General features: G+C 54.5%; 9 protein-coding genes across 9 annotated transcripts; 5 read left to right on the top strand and 4 right to left on the bottom strand.

Annotated features, from left to right (window-relative positions):
* Nucleotides 1–1,363: 1,363 nt before the first annotated feature.
* C8A04DRAFT_32909 (protein-tyrosine phosphatase-like protein) lies at nucleotides 1,364–2,547 on the top strand (the record flags this gene model as incomplete). The annotated part of the gene is made up of 2 exons (XM_062782258.1): nucleotides 1,364–1,410; nucleotides 1,470–2,547. 2 exons carry the CDS (start codon nucleotides 1,364–1,366, stop codon nucleotides 2,545–2,547), a joined length of 1,125 nt encoding a protein of 374 aa, XP_062632954.1.
* A 1,275-nt stretch (nucleotides 2,548–3,822) lies between these two features.
* Nucleotides 3,823–4,550, bottom strand: C8A04DRAFT_40593 (uncharacterized protein; the record flags this gene model as incomplete). The annotated part of the gene is made up of 4 exons (XM_062784998.1): nucleotides 3,823–3,937; nucleotides 3,995–4,059; nucleotides 4,125–4,376; nucleotides 4,440–4,550. 4 exons carry the CDS (start codon nucleotides 4,548–4,550, stop codon nucleotides 3,823–3,825), a joined length of 543 nt encoding a protein of 180 aa, XP_062632953.1.
* Nucleotides 4,551–4,863: 313 nt separating this feature from the next.
* Nucleotides 4,864–7,279, bottom strand: C8A04DRAFT_32907 (glycosyl hydrolases family 31-domain-containing protein; the record flags this gene model as incomplete). The annotated part of the gene is made up of 3 exons (XM_062782257.1): nucleotides 4,864–6,996; nucleotides 7,059–7,213; nucleotides 7,264–7,279. 3 exons carry the CDS (start codon nucleotides 7,277–7,279, stop codon nucleotides 4,864–4,866), a joined length of 2,304 nt encoding a protein of 767 aa, XP_062632952.1.
* Nucleotides 7,280–8,108: 829 nt separating this feature from the next.
* C8A04DRAFT_32906 (glycoside hydrolase superfamily) lies at nucleotides 8,109–10,507 on the top strand (the record flags this gene model as incomplete). The annotated part of the gene is made up of 2 exons (XM_062782256.1): nucleotides 8,109–8,505; nucleotides 8,571–10,507. The coding sequence occupies 2 exons, from the start codon at nucleotides 8,109–8,111 to the stop codon at nucleotides 10,505–10,507; spliced, it is 2,334 nt and encodes a 777-aa protein (XP_062632951.1).
* A 71-nt stretch (nucleotides 10,508–10,578) lies between these two features.
* On the bottom strand, nucleotides 10,579–10,983 carry C8A04DRAFT_40590 (uncharacterized protein; the record flags this gene model as incomplete). The annotated part of the gene is made up of 2 exons (XM_062784997.1): nucleotides 10,579–10,843; nucleotides 10,895–10,983. 2 exons carry the CDS (start codon nucleotides 10,981–10,983, stop codon nucleotides 10,579–10,581), a joined length of 354 nt encoding a protein of 117 aa, XP_062632950.1.
* A 1,245-nt stretch (nucleotides 10,984–12,228) lies between these two features.
* Nucleotides 12,229–13,891, top strand: C8A04DRAFT_15717 (general substrate transporter; the record flags this gene model as incomplete). The annotated part of the gene is made up of 4 exons (XM_062778593.1): nucleotides 12,229–12,275; nucleotides 12,334–12,738; nucleotides 12,791–13,174; nucleotides 13,246–13,891. 4 exons carry the CDS (start codon nucleotides 12,229–12,231, stop codon nucleotides 13,889–13,891), a joined length of 1,482 nt encoding a protein of 493 aa, XP_062632949.1.
* Nucleotides 13,892–15,787: 1,896 nt separating this feature from the next.
* Nucleotides 15,788–16,399, top strand: C8A04DRAFT_32903 (uncharacterized protein; the record flags this gene model as incomplete). Its single annotated transcript, XM_062782255.1, has 1 exon — nucleotides 15,788–16,399. One exon carries the CDS (start codon nucleotides 15,788–15,790, stop codon nucleotides 16,397–16,399), a length of 612 nt encoding a protein of 203 aa, XP_062632948.1.
* A 490-nt stretch (nucleotides 16,400–16,889) lies between these two features.
* C8A04DRAFT_32902 (Alpha/Beta hydrolase protein) lies at nucleotides 16,890–17,780 on the top strand (the record flags this gene model as incomplete). Its single annotated transcript, XM_062782254.1, has 2 exons — nucleotides 16,890–17,144; nucleotides 17,217–17,780. 2 exons carry the CDS (start codon nucleotides 16,890–16,892, stop codon nucleotides 17,778–17,780), a joined length of 819 nt encoding a protein of 272 aa, XP_062632947.1.
* Nucleotides 17,781–18,058: 278 nt separating this feature from the next.
* Nucleotides 18,059–19,297, bottom strand: C8A04DRAFT_40586 (cinnamoyl-CoA reductase; the record flags this gene model as incomplete). The annotated part of the gene is made up of 5 exons (XM_062784996.1): nucleotides 18,059–18,363; nucleotides 18,419–18,518; nucleotides 18,606–18,721; nucleotides 18,801–18,978; nucleotides 19,031–19,297. 5 exons carry the CDS (start codon nucleotides 19,295–19,297, stop codon nucleotides 18,059–18,061), a joined length of 966 nt encoding a protein of 321 aa, XP_062632946.1.
* Nucleotides 19,298–20,335: the final 1,038 nt, after the last annotated feature.

The raw sequence follows: 20,335 nt of genomic DNA, 5'->3' as shown, positions 1-20,335 counted from the left end.
TGGCAAGTGGGGCAAAGAGAGTCCGGCCCTACGGAGATGGCCGGGGAAGGAGGATGCGACGCTACGGTTGTCAGCGGATGTAGGATCGACGCCCTGGGCCGAACCGGGTTCACACACGGGTGCCTGTGGATGGACTGTGACAGGCAAGCTTCGCAAGCATCACCACACGTATCTCCTGCATATTGTTGTTGGGATGCCCATGAAGACCGGATGGCCGGGGTAGCCCGGGGCGACGCCGACTTGGACGGTTGGACCGCCTGTCCGGCGACAAAGGGTAGATGAGGGTTCCCGGGATATCTTCCGGTTGGCTATGCGACAGCCTGGGAGGTACGAGACGTGTTGAACGTGGGGTCACAGCCGACGACCGCCATGTTAGGGCTGACGTGTAGTCTCAGCGGCTGATGTAGGCAGGAGGAAAACTGGCGATTCTCCGAATTAAGGCGGGCGTCCCTGACCAGGAGCCCAACAGGTAAAAACCTTGTTTTATCCCCGCAAATATATGATGTTACGATTTCTCCCTGCAGCAACATCGGATCACCTCGTCTCGTCTCCGTTTTCTTGGAAGCTTAAGCTAGTCGCAGGTCTTTGACCAACTTGTCCAGCTCTCCCGTGTTGGCGCCGGAGAACTGGCTCACCTTCTCACCATCCTTGAAGGTGAAGAAGATCACGGGTTACGGATACTGCTCTCCCTTGAGCTGGTAGAATGTAGCGACGTTGTGTAATAGATCATGTTTGGTCACCCTTATCCTTTTGAACACCCTCCTGGCACAACGGATTGGGTGCACCACGCAACGCCTTCGAGGGGCGTAGACCCAGGCGGCGATTTCGCTGGGAGCCGTGCTGCACGAAGTATTAAGGGGTAGCAAAGGATTGAAGCTGTTTACACTTGTTGGATGCTTGAGCGATGAGAGACGCCCAAGCCATGCTGAGTAAAGCCCGGTGAAGCCGCTTTTACACGATGGAGCATACCTACCTACTCAACCCTTGTTAGTGCATGCCGTTTTGAACCAGGAGATGGCATTTTGGATCACCGGGACGCACCACGCACAATTTGGCTTGTTTGTCTCTGGGCTCAATGAAGTAGACGTTCTGGCCGGTGCTTTGCTGGAGTTTACTCCGGGGTCCGATTCGATCTGTGTCACGCAACAGGTCTCAGATCGCGGTTGCGCGTCCGGGCCGGCATTGGCCAGTTCCCTACTCCACTCCCGCGCCCCACCGTAGATCGGGCGCGGGCCACAACAAATCACCCCACCCAGTTGACCTTCTAGATTTCAACGAGATGAGCCTTGGGCGGGGACAGAATTTCTGACCTAGCGCGCCAGAACAGGTGAACTGTCAACGATCAACTTCCGCCCTTGCTGTTATGGCTTTGAACCGAATTGAAGGGACCGACAACCTGTTCGTCGGAGGGTACGTGTTAGATGGGGTGGAATGCAAGGAGAATCAAAGGCTGACGTCAACCGCAACAGGGTCTTCGGTTTAAACCGCCCAAGGGTCCTCGAAGAGCACAATATCCGCTCCATCCTCTCCGTGATAAAATACTCGTTACGGTACGATGACGACGTGTTTCAAAATGCCGAACACTTGAGCATCGACATCGATGATATGGAGGACCAAGACATACTGGCACACCTCCCGAAGATGGTCCGATTTATCGACCGGGGACTTAATGCTGGGGTGGCTTCATTGTCGTCCTCGAGCGACGCAAAGACGGCGATCTCATCTTCCGAGTCGCCCCCCGGTGTCCTCGTCCACTGCGCCATGGGGAAATCACGGTCTGTTACGGCCGTCATCGCATACTTGCTCTGGAAATACCCACATCGTTTTGGCAAACACGACCCAATAGTAACGACCCAAGAGGTCGTTGCGCGCGCTTTGGCATGGGTTCGCAGGACGCGGCCCATGGCCGAACCGAATGAAGGGTTCATGGCCCAGCTTGAAATGTGGTGGGAGATGGGCTGCCCAGCCGACAGTGACGATGCCGTCGAGAAAGAAGCTGCATATCAGCGTTGGCTCTACAAGCGAGAAGTCGAGGACGCCACGCGGATCGGGAGGGCGCCCGACCGTATTCGTTTTGAAGATGAGGCTCAAGAGTCTAGCGCAACAGACCCAGCGGGAAAGCCTGGTAACGGGAACATGGAGCTCAAGTGCAAGAAGTGCCGGCGTGTTCTGGCGAACGAGCCATTTATCGTTCCCCATCAAGGCCGCGGTAGCCCAGAGCGGTCCACCTGCCCGCACTATTTCATCGAAGCCCTCTCGTGGATGCGGCCAATCTTAGAGGAAGGGGAGCTCGACGGCCGGTTGATATGCCCAAACCTCAAGTGCTCTGCTTCGATTGGTCGTTACGCTTGGCAAGGGTTCAAGTGTAGCTGTGGGGAATGGGTCGCGCCAGCGTTCTCGCTGCAGACAAGCAAGGTTGACAAGGTTATCACCCAGAGAGAGAACCACGGGGCGGATGCTGTCGCGGAGCGGATGGCGGCGCTGGGCATTCGGATGCCCCCGTCCACAGCCCAGAAGCCCATTGAGACGCCAAAGGAGAATCTCTGAATGTGGAGGAAGGGTCTCGTTGATTGGCTCACAAGCTTCGCAGTCACTCCGGAAATCCAAACGCGATGCCTGTATCCCGGCCCTTGTAGAGAAATCGCGGCTGAGGACTATCTCAACAAGTCGATTTCCCGTTCCGTTCGGTGTCTAACCAAAATCCTCATCACACTTCTTCCTGCATATCAAGGGAACCCCAGATCCCACCAAGACGCCGCACTGGTGTAACTATCCAGCCGTTCCGAAACCAGCACGACGTTTTGCAACTCGCCGCTTGCTCGCACATCTCTCAGCTGCGGCCCGGCCGGTCATTCGGCTTTTGTGGGCTTTGCCAGCTAATGGCTGACCTGAGGACGCCAATTCGCATCCCCTTTGACTTTGTTGTCGGCTGACCTGACTGTGCATGGCAGACGCCTGAACTGGCTTCGATGCAGTGACAGCGCAGAGTAAGCACTAAATCCTGACGAAGCAGCCGGCATGCATTCTGGATGCAAGTTTTCCATGCACAGCGGTTGGGCGGGGTGGGATGAAGCAAAGGATCCTTCTTCCTGCACGCCGTTCCGGACAAACAAGATTGGCCCGGGACCCTTTCCGTGGCGTGAGGTGTCGAATGCCGGGCGAGGGGGAGGTGGGGAGGGGGGGGAGCGGGGCTCAGGGAATGCAAGGAGATATTGGTATTTTATCAGTGGATGAACAAGGGGGCATTGAGCCCGCTCTGGTCAGAGATCGAAGCTTTGAAGAAACCAGGGTGCCACGAGCAGCTTCCGGCACCGTTCTTTACTTCGTTGGCCATTCCGATGTGAGCAACGTTGCACGAAATCGCCCCCAACTCGGTGGAAGGGGATCAATGCTTGCGACGGGTTGTCAGATCGGGACATCGTTCCCCGCGGCACCGGGAGCCAGCTCGGGATCTTGGCAACGATGAGAATCTCGGATTTAAATCCGAAGACCCGGTACTCAGCGAATATCAGTGTCCACACATGGGGGATGGTCGAATTTCATGATGCCTCTCGAGCTCCAGTTTTGTTCGGAAGGGCGTGATTTAGTGTACAACTCGAGTTTCCTCATTTGGGCAGAGGGAATTATCGCAGAGCTCGACCATGCGGGCGTGTTTTCCTCGTTTCCCAATGCAACCCCTACGGTCTGCAGGGCTCGGCACCCGGCGTGGGGTTTCGGCCGGCCGTTGGCGCAGATTCTCAGCCTTGCCGCGAAGCAGATGCTCTTTTTCACAACCGTGAGAGTCTAGGGCCGTATCTGATTCGTGTCTGCTTCTCGGGAGCCTCAAGGGAGGTTCTTTGGTACGGAGGGAAAGTAAGTAGGATCCTGCAGGCGTTCACGGTTTCGGCGGGCAATCTCGGCTTGCCGCTTCTTGTTGACTCGTTGTTGGTAAAAGGTGCTGTCATGTTCCGGGGTGTCAGGAATGTGAGAGGAAACATGACGGGCAAGGTCTCACCTCTTGAGCTCAAACACGCGGGGCTCTTCTTCCTCGATAACAGGCACAGTATCGGTGTCCTTCTCCTGGAGAACAAGCGGGAGTCAATACGGGAGCTGCCAATGAATGGTAAATGTTTTGGGGTCCTGACTGTCTCTGCTTCTTCCTGGTTGGCCTTGCCGTTGCCACCCTTATCATTGTCTCCTGACTCCTCCTTTTTTTCTTCCTTCCCCTTCTCCTCCTTCTCCTTCTTTTTCTTCTGTTTCTCCTCGTATTCCTTTTTGACGCGTTCCACCTCTTCATCGAGCTCGCGCTTCTTGCGCGCTTCGATCGCCGCCTGGTCAATCTTGGGTGTGCAAAACCCGGTGTCCTTGAGATGCGCAGGGCAGACGTAGAACCAGTCCTATGGCGTAGTTAGTTTCCCGCCGTGCGACCACCCGGGCGGGGAACGGCGAGGCGGGCGCACCTTGTTGTCAGGTGTGATCAGCACGCTGGAGCTGAGCTTGTAGCAAATGTCGCATGCCTTGGGTTTGATCTCGGCGACCTTGCGGTGGGTGTAAACGTTGGGGAAAGCCATATCGGCGACAGTCGGGCGCATCGACGGACGGCGCGCCGTCGTTTCGGTGGAGTTCTGCAGACCGATGGGTGTGGAAGTCGGCGGCCTGAGTCGTGAGGCTGCGGGGCGGTTGGTGTGGGGCCGAACCCAAGATCCGGGCCATCTGACCGTTGGGTAATAACCGTAATATTACATCTGCCATGTTTTACACCTTACACACGATCGTTTGGAAATCACTGAATTTATCAACACAGGTCTCTTTCATTGATTTATTAGACTCCGCCAAATATCTCCATCACGCCTACTTGAAGAATGTTTTATTCGTCGGGCCACTCTATTTACTGATCACCGCAACGGTTGAGTTCCCCTTGAGTTGCTCCAACCCCAGGATTTCGGATCCCTTCATCTCCAACTTCCCAACTGAGTTCCCCTGGTTGTCCACCAAGTTCATGGTAGCACCGTCTTCGGCAAAGTAGCTCCTCACCTCGACGTCGCTGGTGTAGTCGTACACCGTCCGAGTTTCACCCTCTTTCCCGAGGACCAGGAGAGTGTTCGGTCGGACGAACAACGGCAAAGTCCCAAATCCATGCGTTTGGGTGTGCCAGCCCGATCCAACTATGACCTCCCCGCTAAAAAAGTTGGTCCACGGACCCTGAGGGAGGTAAAACTGTACGGTTCCATCTTCTTCAAAGATAGGCGCGACGAGCAGGCTGTCGCCCAGCATGAACTGGCGATCAAGAGTCCACGCAGTCGGGTCATCGGGAAACTCGATACACATGGCTCGGAGGCTCAGCGGGAGGCCGCCCTTGATCGACTCCTGGGCCTGGGAAAAGATGTACGGCATGAGCCGCGCCTTGAGATGCGTCCATTTGCGGAGTGTCGCGGAGCAGCCTTCCTCGGTCTTGTCGTCATCGTCGACCGTCCACGGCACCCGATACGAGTTGGAGCCATGCAGACGGGAGTGGGAGCAGAGCAGGCCAAACGCGACCCACCGTTTGTAGATCCACGGCGGCGGGGACCCCTCGAACCCGCCAATGTCCACACTCCAAAAGGCGAACCCCGACAAACCGAGCGAGAGGCCGCCGCGGACCGATTCGGCCATGGCTTCGGGCGTCGACTCGCAGTCGCCACCCCAAGTGAGGGGGAATCGTTGGTTTCCGGCCGTGGCGGTACGCGCGAACAGAACGGCCTCGTTCTTTCCGTAGCGTTTCTGCAACGCCTCATAGACTAGCTTGTTGTATATGAAGGCATAGAAATTGTGCATTCTCCCGGGGTCCACCGACGTGTCGAACCACTGCACATCCTCGAATGGGATACGCTCGCCAAAATCAGTCTTGATAGAGTCGATACCCTGGTCGAACAGCTTCTCCAGACACCCCACAAACCAAGCGCAGGCATCCGGGTTGGTGAAGTCGACGATACCCATGCCTGTCTGCCAGAGATCCCACTGGAAGATGTCGCCATTCTTACGCTTCAGCAGATACCCCTTGGCCGCGGCTTCCGCAAACACGGCCGATGCTTGACCCAAATAGGGGTTTGTCCACACGCAGACCTTTTTGACGATTCCGTCCGCCTTGAGCCGGCTGATCTGGCCCTTGGGATCCGGAAACATCTCACGGTCAAACTCAAAGTCGCACCACTGGAAAGCTTTGAGCCAGAAGCAGTCAAAGTGGAAAACCTCGACGGGGATATCGCGGGCTTTCATGCCCGTCAGGAAGCTGTTGACCGTCTTCTCGTCGTACGAAGTGGTGAACGACGTGCTTAGCCACAAGCCAAAGGACCAACTTGGGACGCCACCCGGTGCGCCGGTGAGGATGGAGTACTTGCTCAAGATCTCCCGCGGCGACGGCCCGTGGATGATGTACCACTTAAGGCGCTGACCTTCTACGCTCGTCTGGAGACGGCAGCACCTCTCACTGCCAATTTCCAGCTCCACGCGCTCGGGCGTGTCGATGAAAACGCCATACCCGCGAGAACTCAGGTAAAAGCTAATGTTCTTGTACGCCTGGTCCGACGACGTGCCGCCGTCGTCGTTCCATAGCTCCACTTTCTGGCCGACTTTGTTGAACGGGCCGAAGCGCTCGCCCAGGCCGTGGATGGACTCACCCACACCGAGCGTGGTTTGTGTGAAGGTGTAGTGCTTGATGTTGCGCATATCCGCCAGCTGCTTCGGGTTGCTCGTGGCGGGCGTGTAGGCGTAGCCCACGGAGCGGTTTAGGAGGGTAGTCAGGGGCTTTCCATTCTTGTCGCTGGAGTGGAAAGTAATGTTGAATTCGTGCGGTTTGCCGCTAACTGTCGCTGAGAGACTGCCGGCAGTGAGGGTCGTGCCGGTCTCAGTCTTGGTGATCCTGGCCTCAGCATCGGGGCGGCCGGCTGGGAAGAGGTCAAAGTCCGGTCCACGGCGGACAGCGCCTTGCCAATGGGTGGCTTCGATTGAGATGACACCGTCGAATGCTGCTTCGATGTCCTATTGAGAAATGTTGAGTGCATCGAGAGGTTGAGTTGTGCTGTTATGTCGATTGAACATACCAGACTGACTGTTCCCAGATTCAGGGTATCTCCCCGAGTCATGACCTTGCGCGTCGGGCACAGGAGACTGATCCCTTTGTTTGATGCCGTGGGAGTAATTCGGTACACCTCTTCGGCGTACTCGACGCGCACCCCCTCAGCCACCAGCCATTGTCCTGAACAGTCAGTATTGGATATCTGAGTTTTGTTGGGATTGGGAACATACCGTCGCGAAATTTCATGGTTGTTTGGCCGTTTGTCCGCAACTTTGACAAGCGCTCGTCCTCTGCGACAGGTTGAGCCGTCAACATTTGACAAGCGGCCTACCAAGAGCTCCGACCTCAACTTTTCATTCTCGACCCAGAACCCCTCCGCATGCGCGGGGTTCCCCCCGTGGGTCCAGGTTGTCTGGGATGGATGCGCTTAGCGAGACCACCTCGCGTTCGCGGAAATGTGACCGTCGTGCCGGATCGCAACTTCCCCGTCGCTCGGTTCTGAATGGGGGCATTGCGCCCGCCCTTCTGCGTGAATTCGGTGGGGTCGCGGCTGTCGGGCGTTCGGGAGAATGTTGGCCGAGACTTGATTGGTGGAACCGCGGCTCCGTTGATGGGGAAGTTTGGTTCTTCCTTCCCTTGGTTCATGGCCGAAATTCCAGTCATTGGAGCGGACTGTAGGCTTCCCTTCTGGAATCAGGGACCAGGGCTTGCCGGGGCGGAAGCTGGAAGTGCGAGACACTCTGATTGGGGCCCGTCCCGTTCCTGAGGCTTCCAGGGCCAATTCTACCATGCTCCGAGACAGCCACACTTGCAATGTCGAGACCGTGAGATCCCACAATTAGTTTCGCTCAACGTGGATCGAGATGGTATGGTAGCATCACAGGGTCGGATGCGGGACACGCCGACGTCGATTCCGTGGATCTTAATTCGATGTTTACGGTTCACCGGCTAATAGCATTCGCACTGCGAAATGGAACCTGTATTGCGGTAGCAGCGGTACAAGAACGACGCGATCCTAAGATGGATGTGAGCGGCCGGCTTTCCTGTTTGACGACCGCACGATACTCTCGCGACGATGAGAATCTTGGCGACAGCCCTCCTACTTGCCACGGCTTCCATCTCGGCGGCCGATAACCGGCCGAGCCTCGACGATGCCGTCTACAAGGACCCGAATGCCTCAGTTGACGACCGTATTGCCGACCTTCTCTCTCGTATGACGATTGAAGAGAAGGCATCCCAGCTCCTCCAGGGCGACATCCGCAATTGGATGAACGAGAATACGGGCGCGTTGAACGAGACGGGCCTAGAATGGAGCACGGCGTATCGCGGGAGCTCGTTTTACGTTGGCGTCCCCGTTCCAAACGACTGGCTTGCAAAGAATATCAAGGTGGCGCAGGATTATATCCAGGAAAACACCTACCTCGGCATCCCCGCGTTTGTGCAGACCGAGGGTATCCACGGGTTCCTGGCTCGTATGTGCCTTTTCTTATGAGACGTTTGACTTATTACTAGAATTATTGACTGGTAACATTTACAGACAATGCCACCATTTTCAACTCACCTATTGGTCTCGCCTGCTCCTGGGACCCCTCCTTGATCCATGACATGGCCGTGGCTATCGCTAAGGAGTCCCGGGCCTTTGGCGTGAACCAACTGTTCGCTCCACTCGCCGATCTGGCCCGCGAGCTCCGTCACGGTCGTGTCGAGGAGATGTACGGCGAAGACGGCTTCCTGGTCGGCGAGTTCGCCTATGCCTTTGTCCAGGGCGCACAGTCTGAAGGGGTTAGCGCCATGGTCAAGCACTTCGCCGCCTTTGGTGTGACAGAACAGGGGTTGAACACAGGCCCGATGCATGCCGGTGAGCGTGAGCGCCGCACGACGTATCTGCCTTCCTACCGCCGGGCCATCATCGATGGTGGCGCCTACTCCATCATGACGGCCTACCACAGCTTCGACGGGATCCCCGCCGTGGCCGACCCGCACTTGCTCACGGACATTCTACGCGAGGAGTGGGGATACCAGTACTTTACCATGACGGACGCCGGCGCGTCCGACCGGCTATGTGTGGATTTCAAGATGTGCAAGTCGGACCCCATCGACAAGGACGCCATTGTCCAGTATATTCTCCCCGCTGGTGGCGATGTTGAGATGGGCGGCGGTTCTTATTCTTTTGAGAATATTCCGAGTCTTGTGTCGGCCGGCAAGCTCGATGAGGAGATTGTCAACACCGCCGTCAGCCGCGTGCTCAGGGCCAAGTTTGAGCTCGGCCTCTTCGAAGCTCCTTATCCTGGACTGCCAATAGATGAGGCTAACAAGGTTCTCCACGCACCGGAGCATGTCGCGCTGGCGCAAAAGATTGACGAGGAGTCCATTGTGTTACTCGAGAACCACAACAAGGTGCTTCCGCTGAAGAAGGATGCGTCCGTTGCCGTGATCGGACCCATGGCACACGGTTTCATGAACTATGGCGACTACGTGATTGTCAACTCCTCCACGCGCGGCGTCACACCCCTCGATGGCATCAAGGCGCTCAGTGAGGGAACCGTTACCTATGCCAAGGGATGCGAGCGCTGGTCATCTTCCCAGGACGGATTCGGCGATGCTGTTGCTGCGGCCGAAGCGGCCGATGTGGCGGTGGTTGTCGTTGGGACTTGGTCCCGGGACCAGAACGAGCTTTGGCAAGGACTCAACGCCACGACGGGCGAACACGTCGACGTGAACAGTCTCGACTTAGTGGGCGCGCAGGAACCACTTGTCCGGGCCATCGTGGCCACCGGAAAACCTACCATTGTCGTCTTCTCTTCCGGCAAGCCTGTCACGGCACCCTGGATCTCGGAGAACGCAGCCGCACTTGTGCAGCAATTTTACCCATCGGAGCAGGGCGGTGCCGCGCTCGCCTCCATTTTGTATGGTGACGTCAACCCCAGCGGGAAACTCTCAGTTAGCATCCCGTACACTGTCGGCGATCTCCCCGTTTACTACGACTACCCGAACTCAGGTCGCCCGTCCACCCCTGACGCGGGTGTGGCATACGAGAACGGCACTTTGATCTTTGGCCACCAGTACGTGTTTGGCAACCCTAGCCCACTCTACGAGTTTGGCTATGGTTTGAGCTATTCGACATTCACGTACGGTAACGTCACGGTTAACAAGAAGACGGTTACGCCTGAAGACACGGTTGAGGTCAGCGTAACGGTGAAGAACACATCCGAGCGGGATGGCAAGGAAGTGGTGCAGGTCTACGTAAAGGATGTGATCGCTAGCATCGTGGTGCCCAACATCCAACTCCGGGGCTTCCAGAAGGTCGCGCTGAAGGCGGGTGAAGCCAAGCAGGTAACCATCAAGGTCAAGGTGCAGGATCTGGGAGTTTGGAATGCGCAGATGAAGTATGTTGTAGAGCCGGGCGACTTTGTGTTTAGCGTGGGCACCTCAAGTAGCGATTTGAAGGGGAGCGTCACTGTTGTTGTGGAGTAGTACTTCAATTGCAAAAGGAATCTATCGCTTTATCTCTAGCCAGTCCAGCCGACTTGTTCCCGTCCGCTCTCTTAGGCGTGGGTCACAGCGCAGCTGGAGGTGCCAATGCCCGCGCTGCAGATACGAGTGCACCCGATGCCCAGGTCCGCAACCTTGATGCAGTCGCCATCCTTGAGCGACGTGAGGAGGTCGCCCTTGCACTTGTCGCCGTCGCTGTCCTGGTACGCGTACCAGGTGTCAAACACGGCGTCCGTCTTGATCGACTTGATGTTATCCGTCAGGGGGGCATCGCCTAGCGAGAGGCCGTTGTACACCTTCTTGTCGACCTCGTTCGTGCTGAGCGTGTTAGTTTGCAGTGCATAGACGATCCAATTGGAGAGCACGTACCAGTTCTCATCGTCGTACATCTTGGTTGCAGCACCAAGAGCCGTGCCAGCCAAGCCGGCAATGAAAAGGAGAGTGGTAGCGGCGTGCATTGTAACGGTTTGTTAGGTAGATGAGAGATGAGTGGAGTTGTTTGGTAGTTGTCTGGTTAAGTAATTGATGTGATGCTGATGATGATGAGATGTTGATTTTCACAGTTGAGGACTGCTACTTTATACTTCTTTCTGCTTGGATTCTGAACTCTCTTCGACTATCTCGTATCCCCGATGAAGCCAGACCGGCCGTACTCAGCATTGTCTCAGGAAACGCGCCCGTCGCGGCCCGGTCAAAGGCTGCGGCCGGGATCTCCACGTGGAGACACGGCGCAAGGACACGGCCCGGCGACAAAGCGCGCAATCGGCGTATAACAATGTTTTGGGTTGGGCCGCCCGCTGGGCCTACGTGCGGCCCGGCCGTGGGGCGACCGTCGAGTTCACCGATGTTTGCGACGACAATCGCGATGATTTTAAGTCCGAGTCCTCGCAACCCTGGCTGACTGGCTAGCAGCCGGCTGTCATCAGTGGTTTGTCTGTTTTGAATGCAGTGGTTCCACTGCCGAAACCAATCCTCAAATTGTCTCAATCCGCAAGACCGCCACTTTGTCAGCTCGTAACCTGTTTTCCGTACCAATCGTCCCATCGCGATATTCCACTTCCATCTGCCTTTTCATGATGTAGTCTCTTTCTTTAGTTCTTTGTTTCTTTGTCTTTTAAACCTGTATCCCGTGATGGGTTCAAAGGGAATAAAGCCGGCCACGTAACCTTTATCTGATATTGATGTTCGTCGAGTGAGTGGACGTCGGCCGGCTGGGGTTGGGAGGGTTTAATCTTACTAATCATTTGTACGGGCCACCGCCTCGCCAAGCCCATTTGCGCTAGACCCATTGTGATTTCGGACAAAGTCAGCCCGAGATCCTGATTCGGAAATCGGCCGAGGAATTTAAGCTTCCCAAGGTCTCCACCCCGCCGGGGCCACGCGACTTCCCAACCCCATTCCCGACCACCTCCAACTCTCACTGGTGGCTTTTCTGATGCGCACGAATCACACCGCGGCGCAACGCCGCCCGAACACCTCAACTGGGTGTGATGGACGATTGCCAGAATGGTTTCACGAAGCGAATGCACAGGCTCGGAACTGGGGTTTGGAACGTTGGTTGGCGCCGGTGACCCGGGAAGCAAGCTTGCATTTGCTTGGGGTGGGTGAGCTGGGGGGTTGCATTCATATAAGGAAACTGGTGCGGCGTTGACTTCATGCCGTTCCATGGCAAGCTGATATCGTGGTAAATTTGACTGGCCACCATGGGGAAAGCCTTCAACATCTCCCTCGCGGCCTTTGCCGCCACGGGGTATGAGCAGACCTACACCCGCCGCCTGAAGCTCTGAACCATCAGCTAACAATGTTAGGTCGTTCCTCTTCGGGTATGACTCCGGTGTTATGACCGACGTGATTGCGTCCGAGGACTTTCTGGAGTTCTTTCACACCGATACCGGGAGCGCCATTATCGGGGCCATCAACAGCACCTTCTCCGGCGGAGCAGTGTTTGGCTCACTGATGGGCGGCCTCACTATGGACAGGTTCGGCCGACGGAAAACCATCCTGATCGGGGCGCTGATTGCGCTTGTTGGTGCAATTCTCCAATCAGCGGCGCAAAACCTGGCCATGATTCTTGTGGGCCGGATCGTTGCAGGCTGGGCCGTTGGCCTGCTGAGCATGTCGGTTCCGGTCTACCAGGCCGAATGTGCCCATCCTCGGATCCGCGGCCTCATTGTTGGCTTGTCACAGCAGATGATTGGAGTTGGCTTTATCATGTGAGTGTTTTGAGTTTAATTACTCGGTCGGGGTAGTCGCTGATGACAATAGCTCCACCTGGGTTGGGTATGGTTCATCGTACGCTGCCGGGGAGTTAAGCCAGTTCCAGTGGCGATTTCCCCTTGCGTTCCAGGCGCTGCCAGCCCTGATGCTGGTCAGCGGGATCATGTTCTTCCCGGAGTCGCCCCGCCATTTGATAGAGAAGGACCAGGAGGAGGAGGCCATGAGGGTGTTGCGGAAGCTCCATTATGACGGCACCAATGAGGACTGGGTCCAGCGGGAGTTTCACGAGATTAAGACAACCATCGCCGCCGAAAAGGCCATCACAGCGCCGGGCTGGCGAGTCATGTTCACTGTCCCGCAATGGCGGACGAGGCTCATGCATGGTGTTGCTGTTCAAGTGTTTACACAATTCACGGGTATCAACGTTATCGGGTAACTACATCTTTTTTCTTGTTTTTCTCTCCTTTTTATTCGCCAAGACAAGAACCCGGCTAATAACGCAGATACTATCAAACCCAAATGTACAACTCCCTTGGCATCACTGGGAACAGGGCGCTTCTCGTCGCCGGTATCTACAACTGTCTCGGTCCTCTCGCCAACCTCGTCTTCATTGTCTTCCTCATCGACCGTGTCGGCCGTCGGCGCCCCCTTCTGTGGGGCACCGTTGCGATCGCCGTTGCGCTTATCTGCGAATCTGCAATCAACAGTCGCATCGACCCCGATGACCCGGACCACGGCTTGTCCATTGGCGGTGTCTTCTTCATCTTTTGTGTCACCGTCATCTTTTCCTGGTCCTGGGGCCCGATCTCGTGGGTGTACATGTCCGAGACGATGCCTATGCAGATCCGGGCTCGCGGCAACGCCTTTGCGACAGGCATTGGCAATTGGCTCGTCTCGACGTTTTGGTCGCAGGTCTCGCCAATTGCGCTCAAGGCACTGCAGTGGAAGTTTTACTTCTTGTTTATCGCGTGGGATATCGTCATCACCATCCCGGTCGTGTACTTCTTCTTCAAGGAAACGAAGCAGCTCTCGCTGGAAGAGATTGACGTCTTATTCGGCGAGCGCGCGCTCGGTGCGTTACCAAGGGATCTCAACAAGGATGAGCTTTCCCATCCGCAGGAGCAAAGGAGAGAGGATACGACAGTATAGATCCACAGGACGAAGTATTTTCACGCGGATCCATGATGTCTTCAACCTTCAATATCTTGGAACTCATATTAATACGCAGACCCATCAGGCTAACGATACTCATTCAAAAGCCACCACTAAAGGGAATGACAAGTTTTAGGCATGGTTTCGAGGATGTATTGTCTGTTCCCTCGGGCCCAGTATGTCGGATTATTAGTTTCTCTTCTCAAGCTGGACTTGAAGGCAGCGGTCGAATACCCAGTGGACGGGATCCCATTCATGTCGTTCGCCCGCCAAGAATTTCGACCAGTCCCATGCTGACTTTTCAGAGTGCGCTTTGGTCCTTCATCGCTCCAATCGTGCGGAGAGGAAATGAGATGTCTGCCCGACGGTTAGCTCCCTCGAAATTCTCGCATGGATGGAGGCTTCTGACGTGCTGCGAGCTACGAAGTCGTTAATATCGTTACCGCTGACCCTGGCAGTGGTTGTTGTGTCCCTGCAGACTTTAAGCCACAGCGAACCGGCCCTGATTCCGCGGTCAACAAATCGGCTCTTTTCGCTCATGTACCACTTGACAACCCCTACAAGCGTCTTATGCTCCCAAAGCCGCCCAGGCCCCCCTCCCACACTCTCCGTGTAGCCCTGCGGCGCTACATCTGTCGGTATCACCGCCAGGTCGTGTCCCCTCAAGAATAAGAGAAAGGTATGCACAATGTCGTGTGCAATCGTGATACTCCATTTGGCGATATATCGCTCGTATACCTCTCGATATAAACACGAGAGGTTTGCGTCCCGGTTATTTCTGTGTCAATTCAGTCGTGCTTCGGCCAGAAACCCCATCGACTTGGGCACGTCAAGTTCAGTCGGCTCAGCTCATGGTCGGTAAGGGGGGCCTGTGAGACTTGCCAATGAACGGAACATGCACTTGTTACCTCCGTCATCATCCATAGTTCAGCATTTCCAACGAATTTTTTGGGCGTCTAACGGGATAGGATGCGTGAAGTGAAAATGTGCAAGCCAATTGGGGGCGTTGAACTTTCAGGGAATTTGGAGACTTTGACAAACGCCGAGTGGACAAAACCTTTTCGGGTTTAGTCGCCGCCACCGCCGCATGCATGGCATGTTTGCCGAACAGATCTCACGCTTGACTTCTGTGACCTGAATTATACTATAGTACACCACCCCACAAGGTTGCTTGAGCTTAAGATGTTGAATCAGGGTGTTTCCGATCGTTCCGGGTCCTTCGGAGTAGGGCATGGCCCGGATTGGCCAGTGAAAAGTTTTGTTCTATCGACAGGCCTCTGACCCAAGCCATTGGAGTATATCGACTAGTGTCCTTCGTACATCTACTCGTGGGTAATTACATCCAGTCGGCCGTTAACATCACCCCAAACAAGGTCCCAAAATCTTCCTTCGAAACGTTTCGGGAGGGATTGCACAGCCTGGATCCTTGCCAAACAATTGGGGACAAATGGAATCAAGATGTAACCTGAAGAAAGAAGCCGGTTAAAGTGACTCCATGATCGCACATCGGGGATGTGATCTAAAAGTAGTGTAGGACTCGGTAGGCCCCGACCGTTGACAGATTCGACAGTTTTACCGTTCTCGGCGTTAGCGCCCTCTGACATATCAACTTGTCAGACCCTTCTTTAGGCTGCGGAAGCTCCCGCAGCTGTCCTCCCGCAGCAACCTCGTGTCCCCGGGTTACCGGATTTCACTTGTGTAACGAGGAAGCCTCTTGATCGGTGCCATTTATATATGCAATGGACTGTGCAAGGTACGCTGACACAGAGCTGAGCAATCGTGAGCTACGGCCGTCTCGATCGAGCGAGGGGTGTTGTTGATGAAAATAAAAGCTGCGCATCTTCCCTCAATGCTGTTGGAATACCTAGACACAACAGGTTAAGAACAGCTACCATGCACGTCACACTCTCTTCTTTTGCTCTTGTTGCAGCGGTCAGCGCTTTGCCCAATCGGCAAGGTCGCGCAGACGCGGCCACAGCCAACGCCTTTACTCTTGTCGCTCATGCCCCGGACCCCAACGTTGACCTGGACCCCTCCGTCGAGGGCCTCGTCCTCAGCTCTGCCCACACAGGCGCCGGTATCAGCGTCGCTGTCTTCACCGACGGTACCCCCCGCCTCTTTTACCAGAATGGCACGGCCGGTGCCAGTACGCTGCTTACGGACAGCGGCTCCCCTCCGTTCCCGTCAAGCCTCCAGTTGCAAGCCATCACGGAGCCCCGCACCGCTGGGAGCATCAGCATCGGGCAAGGGTCGCCAGCGTACGTCGGTGACTTTGGCACCGTGATTAACGGAATCGAAGTCGGCACTTTTCTCGCATGCCCAGAGGTGGTCCCCTATTACAACCAGACCTTCATTACACTGCAGTACGTGTACGGCGATGCTGCCGCCGGCGATGTTCCTGGCTGCGCCATCATCGACCTTCAAGCCAGGTGCGCTACTCTCAACGACCTGCCCGATGGTAGCATCTCGAACCACCATTTCGCCACGGACGTCGTTTGCCAGTAGGGCACAGCGCTATAACACGATGTCAGAAGGCAGGGTAGGAGGGGTATTTGGTTGGTAACGGAAGCTGAGGGCCAGAGTTTCAAATTGTACCCACAACTCGATTGGTAATACACGGGACGGACGATGATCAAGCCGTGATGTCCGCCGTTTATATAGTAGAATGTAGTTAAACTGCCGTTCTTTCTATTCTCTGGACCGGACTTGTACCTTCGCTTTTTCTGACTTGTTGTTGTTATAGTCTGGACTCCTAGAGATTAAAGATCGACAGACATTCGGATAACAAGAGCCTTTCCCGGCCATTATTACCGATAATTACCGAGCAGATATGGGAAAGTAACTAGCCAGTTCGGGGAAAGTTCGGCCGCTGACGTCACTGGCACCAAGGTGGAAACTTGTACTGGAAATCTTCAATAAAAAACTGCAATCTGGTCTCAGTGTGCAACTTACATTCAAACATCTTCCCAATTTCTTGTCATGTCTATCTTCTACGATGCCAGGCCCCACGAAAGTCACCTTCACCTCCTTTATGCTGCAAATTAGCGGCGAGCTCCACCCACCGGCTGCTGTGGTGATCAGCCATCCTATGACAGGCGTCAAAGAACAAACAGCCACAACCCATGCCCGACTGCTCTCGAAGGCCGGGTTCTACGCCCTCACCCTCGACGCAGGGTACCAAGGCGAAAGCACAGGACAGCCCCGGGGGCTGGAAGACCCTCATAAGCGAGTCGAAGACAACAAGGCAGCTGTGAGCTACTTGACCTCACTGGAAGGCAAAGTCGACCCCAGCCGGATCGGCGTCCTTGGGATCTGCGCCTAGGGCGGCTATACTTCGATTGCCGCGCAGTCAGATAGCCGCATCAAGGCACTCGCGACCGTGAGTACCGCCTGCGTTGGCCGGATGACTCGCAATGGTGGCCTTTCCAAGGAGAACAAGAAAGAAGTTCCCGACGCCATTGCCGGGGCACTTGACGCGGCCGGCCAATGGCGGACAAGCCTCGCGAGAGACCCCAAAATCAAAGTACCGCCGATGTTTGGGACCGATATCTCACAAATCCCAGAGGATGTCGACTCCTTCTTCAAAGATGCTGCCTTATACTATGGGTCCGAGCGTGGAAACCACCCTCGTTCAGATCAGAAGGTCCCCCCATCCAGCTTCGATCTCGTGGTCAGCTACGACTCGTTCAACTTCCAACACCTGATATCTCCAAGGCCTCTGTTGATGATTGCTGGATCGAAGGCACAGACTCTTCACTACAGCGAGGGAGCAGCCCGGGAACCTAGGGAATTGTTGGTCATCGATGGAAAAAGCCACTTTGATCTCTATGACGACTTGGAAGTGTCGGGCCCGAGACTTGTGGATTTTTTAAGCAAGAATCTGTAAATAGATGTGTAATATTCGCTTGTACGTTTGCATTGAAACGCTAGAAACGTCCTCACATCCAGACTATTGAGAAAGGAAGACACCATTGATAGGGACTCCAAGCTGGTTTTAATAGCCTAACATGCCAGAGAATTCTAACACCACAATCCCTTCTGTTTTTATTTGAAAACACTAATAATTGAAGATTGCTCATCAAAATTTGCTAGGCCATAAGTACGAAGTAAATTTTACTTTCTTTGGTACAAATGATCCATGTGATCCGTGTGGTGTCGGTGCAATTACTGTTCGACTTCCTCAATTCCCTCCGCTAACGCCTCCTCCATACTCGTCCAATCATCTCTCCCAAAGTACTCTTTAAGCAAGGCCGCCGCTCTCTTCGCCGGCTTGATGTCGCTTAGATCACGACCCTCGTTCTCCGGCGCGTCCGGCAGCTGGGCCTCTGGACGAAGCTTGTGCAAAATGGCAAGCACCTCCGTCCAGTTGAACGGGCCAGCGAAGGAGAAAATGCGTTCATCGTGAATAGCAGGAGCCAGTAGGGCAATGGCATGGTGTCGAGCAATATCTCGCACATGCACGTACCACTCTAGGGCGCGGCTCGTCAGGTCTGCCAGTTTGATCGAAGTTAAGTGGTGACTTACGAGGTGGAAATGTCTTTATCGCAAAGTCATCTCCTTTAAGAAGATTTCGTGTCCAGCCCATTGTTGATCCCGGGATCTGTGGGGCGAGGATACGCCCCCACTAACTTCTATTAGCAATGTTGTTTAGTGACGGTATGGTCGAAAAGTCCCTACAGCCATGTTAGGAAGAACGGCGTTGAAGACAAACCCCGGGCTTGTTCTTCTTGATCCACTTCCAAGCTTCACGTTCACCCTCTGTCTTAGATGCCGCATAATTGCTGAAACCCTTTGCTTCAGGAGGAGTGCTATCACTCCATGCAGCCACTACAGAAGCGTCGTTCCAGGTGTCATTTTGGAGGTCAGTGGTGATTTCGGACAAGATGCGTAGATATTTAACACATACCTTCCGTTACTACAACCTTCTTATTCAGGGGCGGTAGAAGTGCAGCAGTTGAGGATGAGGTTAAAACAAATCGCTTCACTGAAGAGTGCTTGGAAGCCGCCTGCAGTGCATTGATAGTTGCGGCGACAACAGGTGTTACAACTTCGTTCGGATCCGAGCTGAACGACACGACAGACGCCTAAACGGAATAAGTTTGTTTCTGATATAACTGGCGGCGGTGTAGCTCTTACCACGTGTACCACGCCGGCCACATCTGCTAATGCAGATTCGAAAGCACCGGGCGCTTCTAACGAGGGTATGATGACAGTTTCAAATTGACCTTTGCCATACTTCTTTTCGAATAAAGCATTCAGCCAAGGCTTGTTCTCACGAACAGTCCCCCGAACAGCGTAGCCAAGTTCCAGAAGAAGGTCGACAATGTGGGAGCCAATGTAGCTGTTGGCTCCTGTAACGAGGATTCGAGATCCCTTGGGGATTGCTAGGTTGTCGGAAAGCATCCTGCCGAGAAAATATAGTTATACGTAAGACGATACCCAGATAATGAGTTTAACATCAACTACATGAACCCAATGTCGGCAGCGCTCGGGATTCTTATTCTAGTGGGCATACATTGATCATAAGTTGAAGCGTTTAGCACTTTTTGGAGCTGTTTCTCTTGCAGAGTCTCTGTGCTCAAAGTTTGTGATTGATAATACAGAATTTGACCTAATCTCCGACTAATTTGTAATCAAGTGTTGGGGGCAATCAGGGTATGGATGATCTAAGGGTGCTACGAAATGTCAGGGAGCATTCATCAAATGCAAGGTCCAATTATTCGTGTACGAGTAAAAGAATATATGTCCCTGATCTTTGTCTCTCGGCGAAACGGATACTGAATGGTTATATTATCAACTGACTTAACGGGAGCCGTTGTTCCAGGATGTGTTCCATTGTCGGAAAAACAGACAGTATGGGCGAAGCCACTGTGTCAAGTTTGACAACCTGGAAACACAGAGTGCTGGCCCACTGCCATCCCAGACAACAGCTATCTCCGATTCCTACAGCCATATGTCATCAGGATCCTCTCTCGCGATATCTCAACGATTGTCATGAACCAACCATATAGGGCGAGCCCAGTGGGGCGCAGTCAGAGCAGCACAACCAATAGAACCAGAGCAGGATCGGGCTGGCTGTAGGAAGGGCGGCCCGAGGTAACAACGGTAACCCCGGGTATGTCATGTGTGTGACCACCGGCAGGAGTAGGTGGGGCACAGCAGCTACGAGCAGACCAATCAACATTCAGGAAGCATCATTGGCGGGACAGGATCGAGAGCGAAGCCCGCGATCCGGCCCTGGCCAATCACAGATGAATTATAAGATCGAGGCACGACGCTATAATCCTGGATTATAAACTCGAGAAGATATTCCTCGATCCAGGAACCAAGGTACATACGAAGGCATCAGGATGTCTCCTTACAGTAGATAGATAAATAGGACTCACTGTGAGGAACTGGCCCTATGGCGGAATGCAGATAGGCGTTTATTATGTTAATTGA

The sequence above is a fragment of the Dichotomopilus funicola genome (assembly GCF_033296635.1).
Source record: "Dichotomopilus funicola strain CBS 141.50 unplaced genomic scaffold C8A04scaffold_104, whole genome shotgun sequence".
Lineage (NCBI taxonomy): Eukaryota > Fungi > Ascomycota > Sordariomycetes > Sordariales > Chaetomiaceae > Dichotomopilus > Dichotomopilus funicola.
Note: the sequence above shows the minus strand (reverse complement) of the source record. Positions and strands in the feature narration are given on the sequence as shown.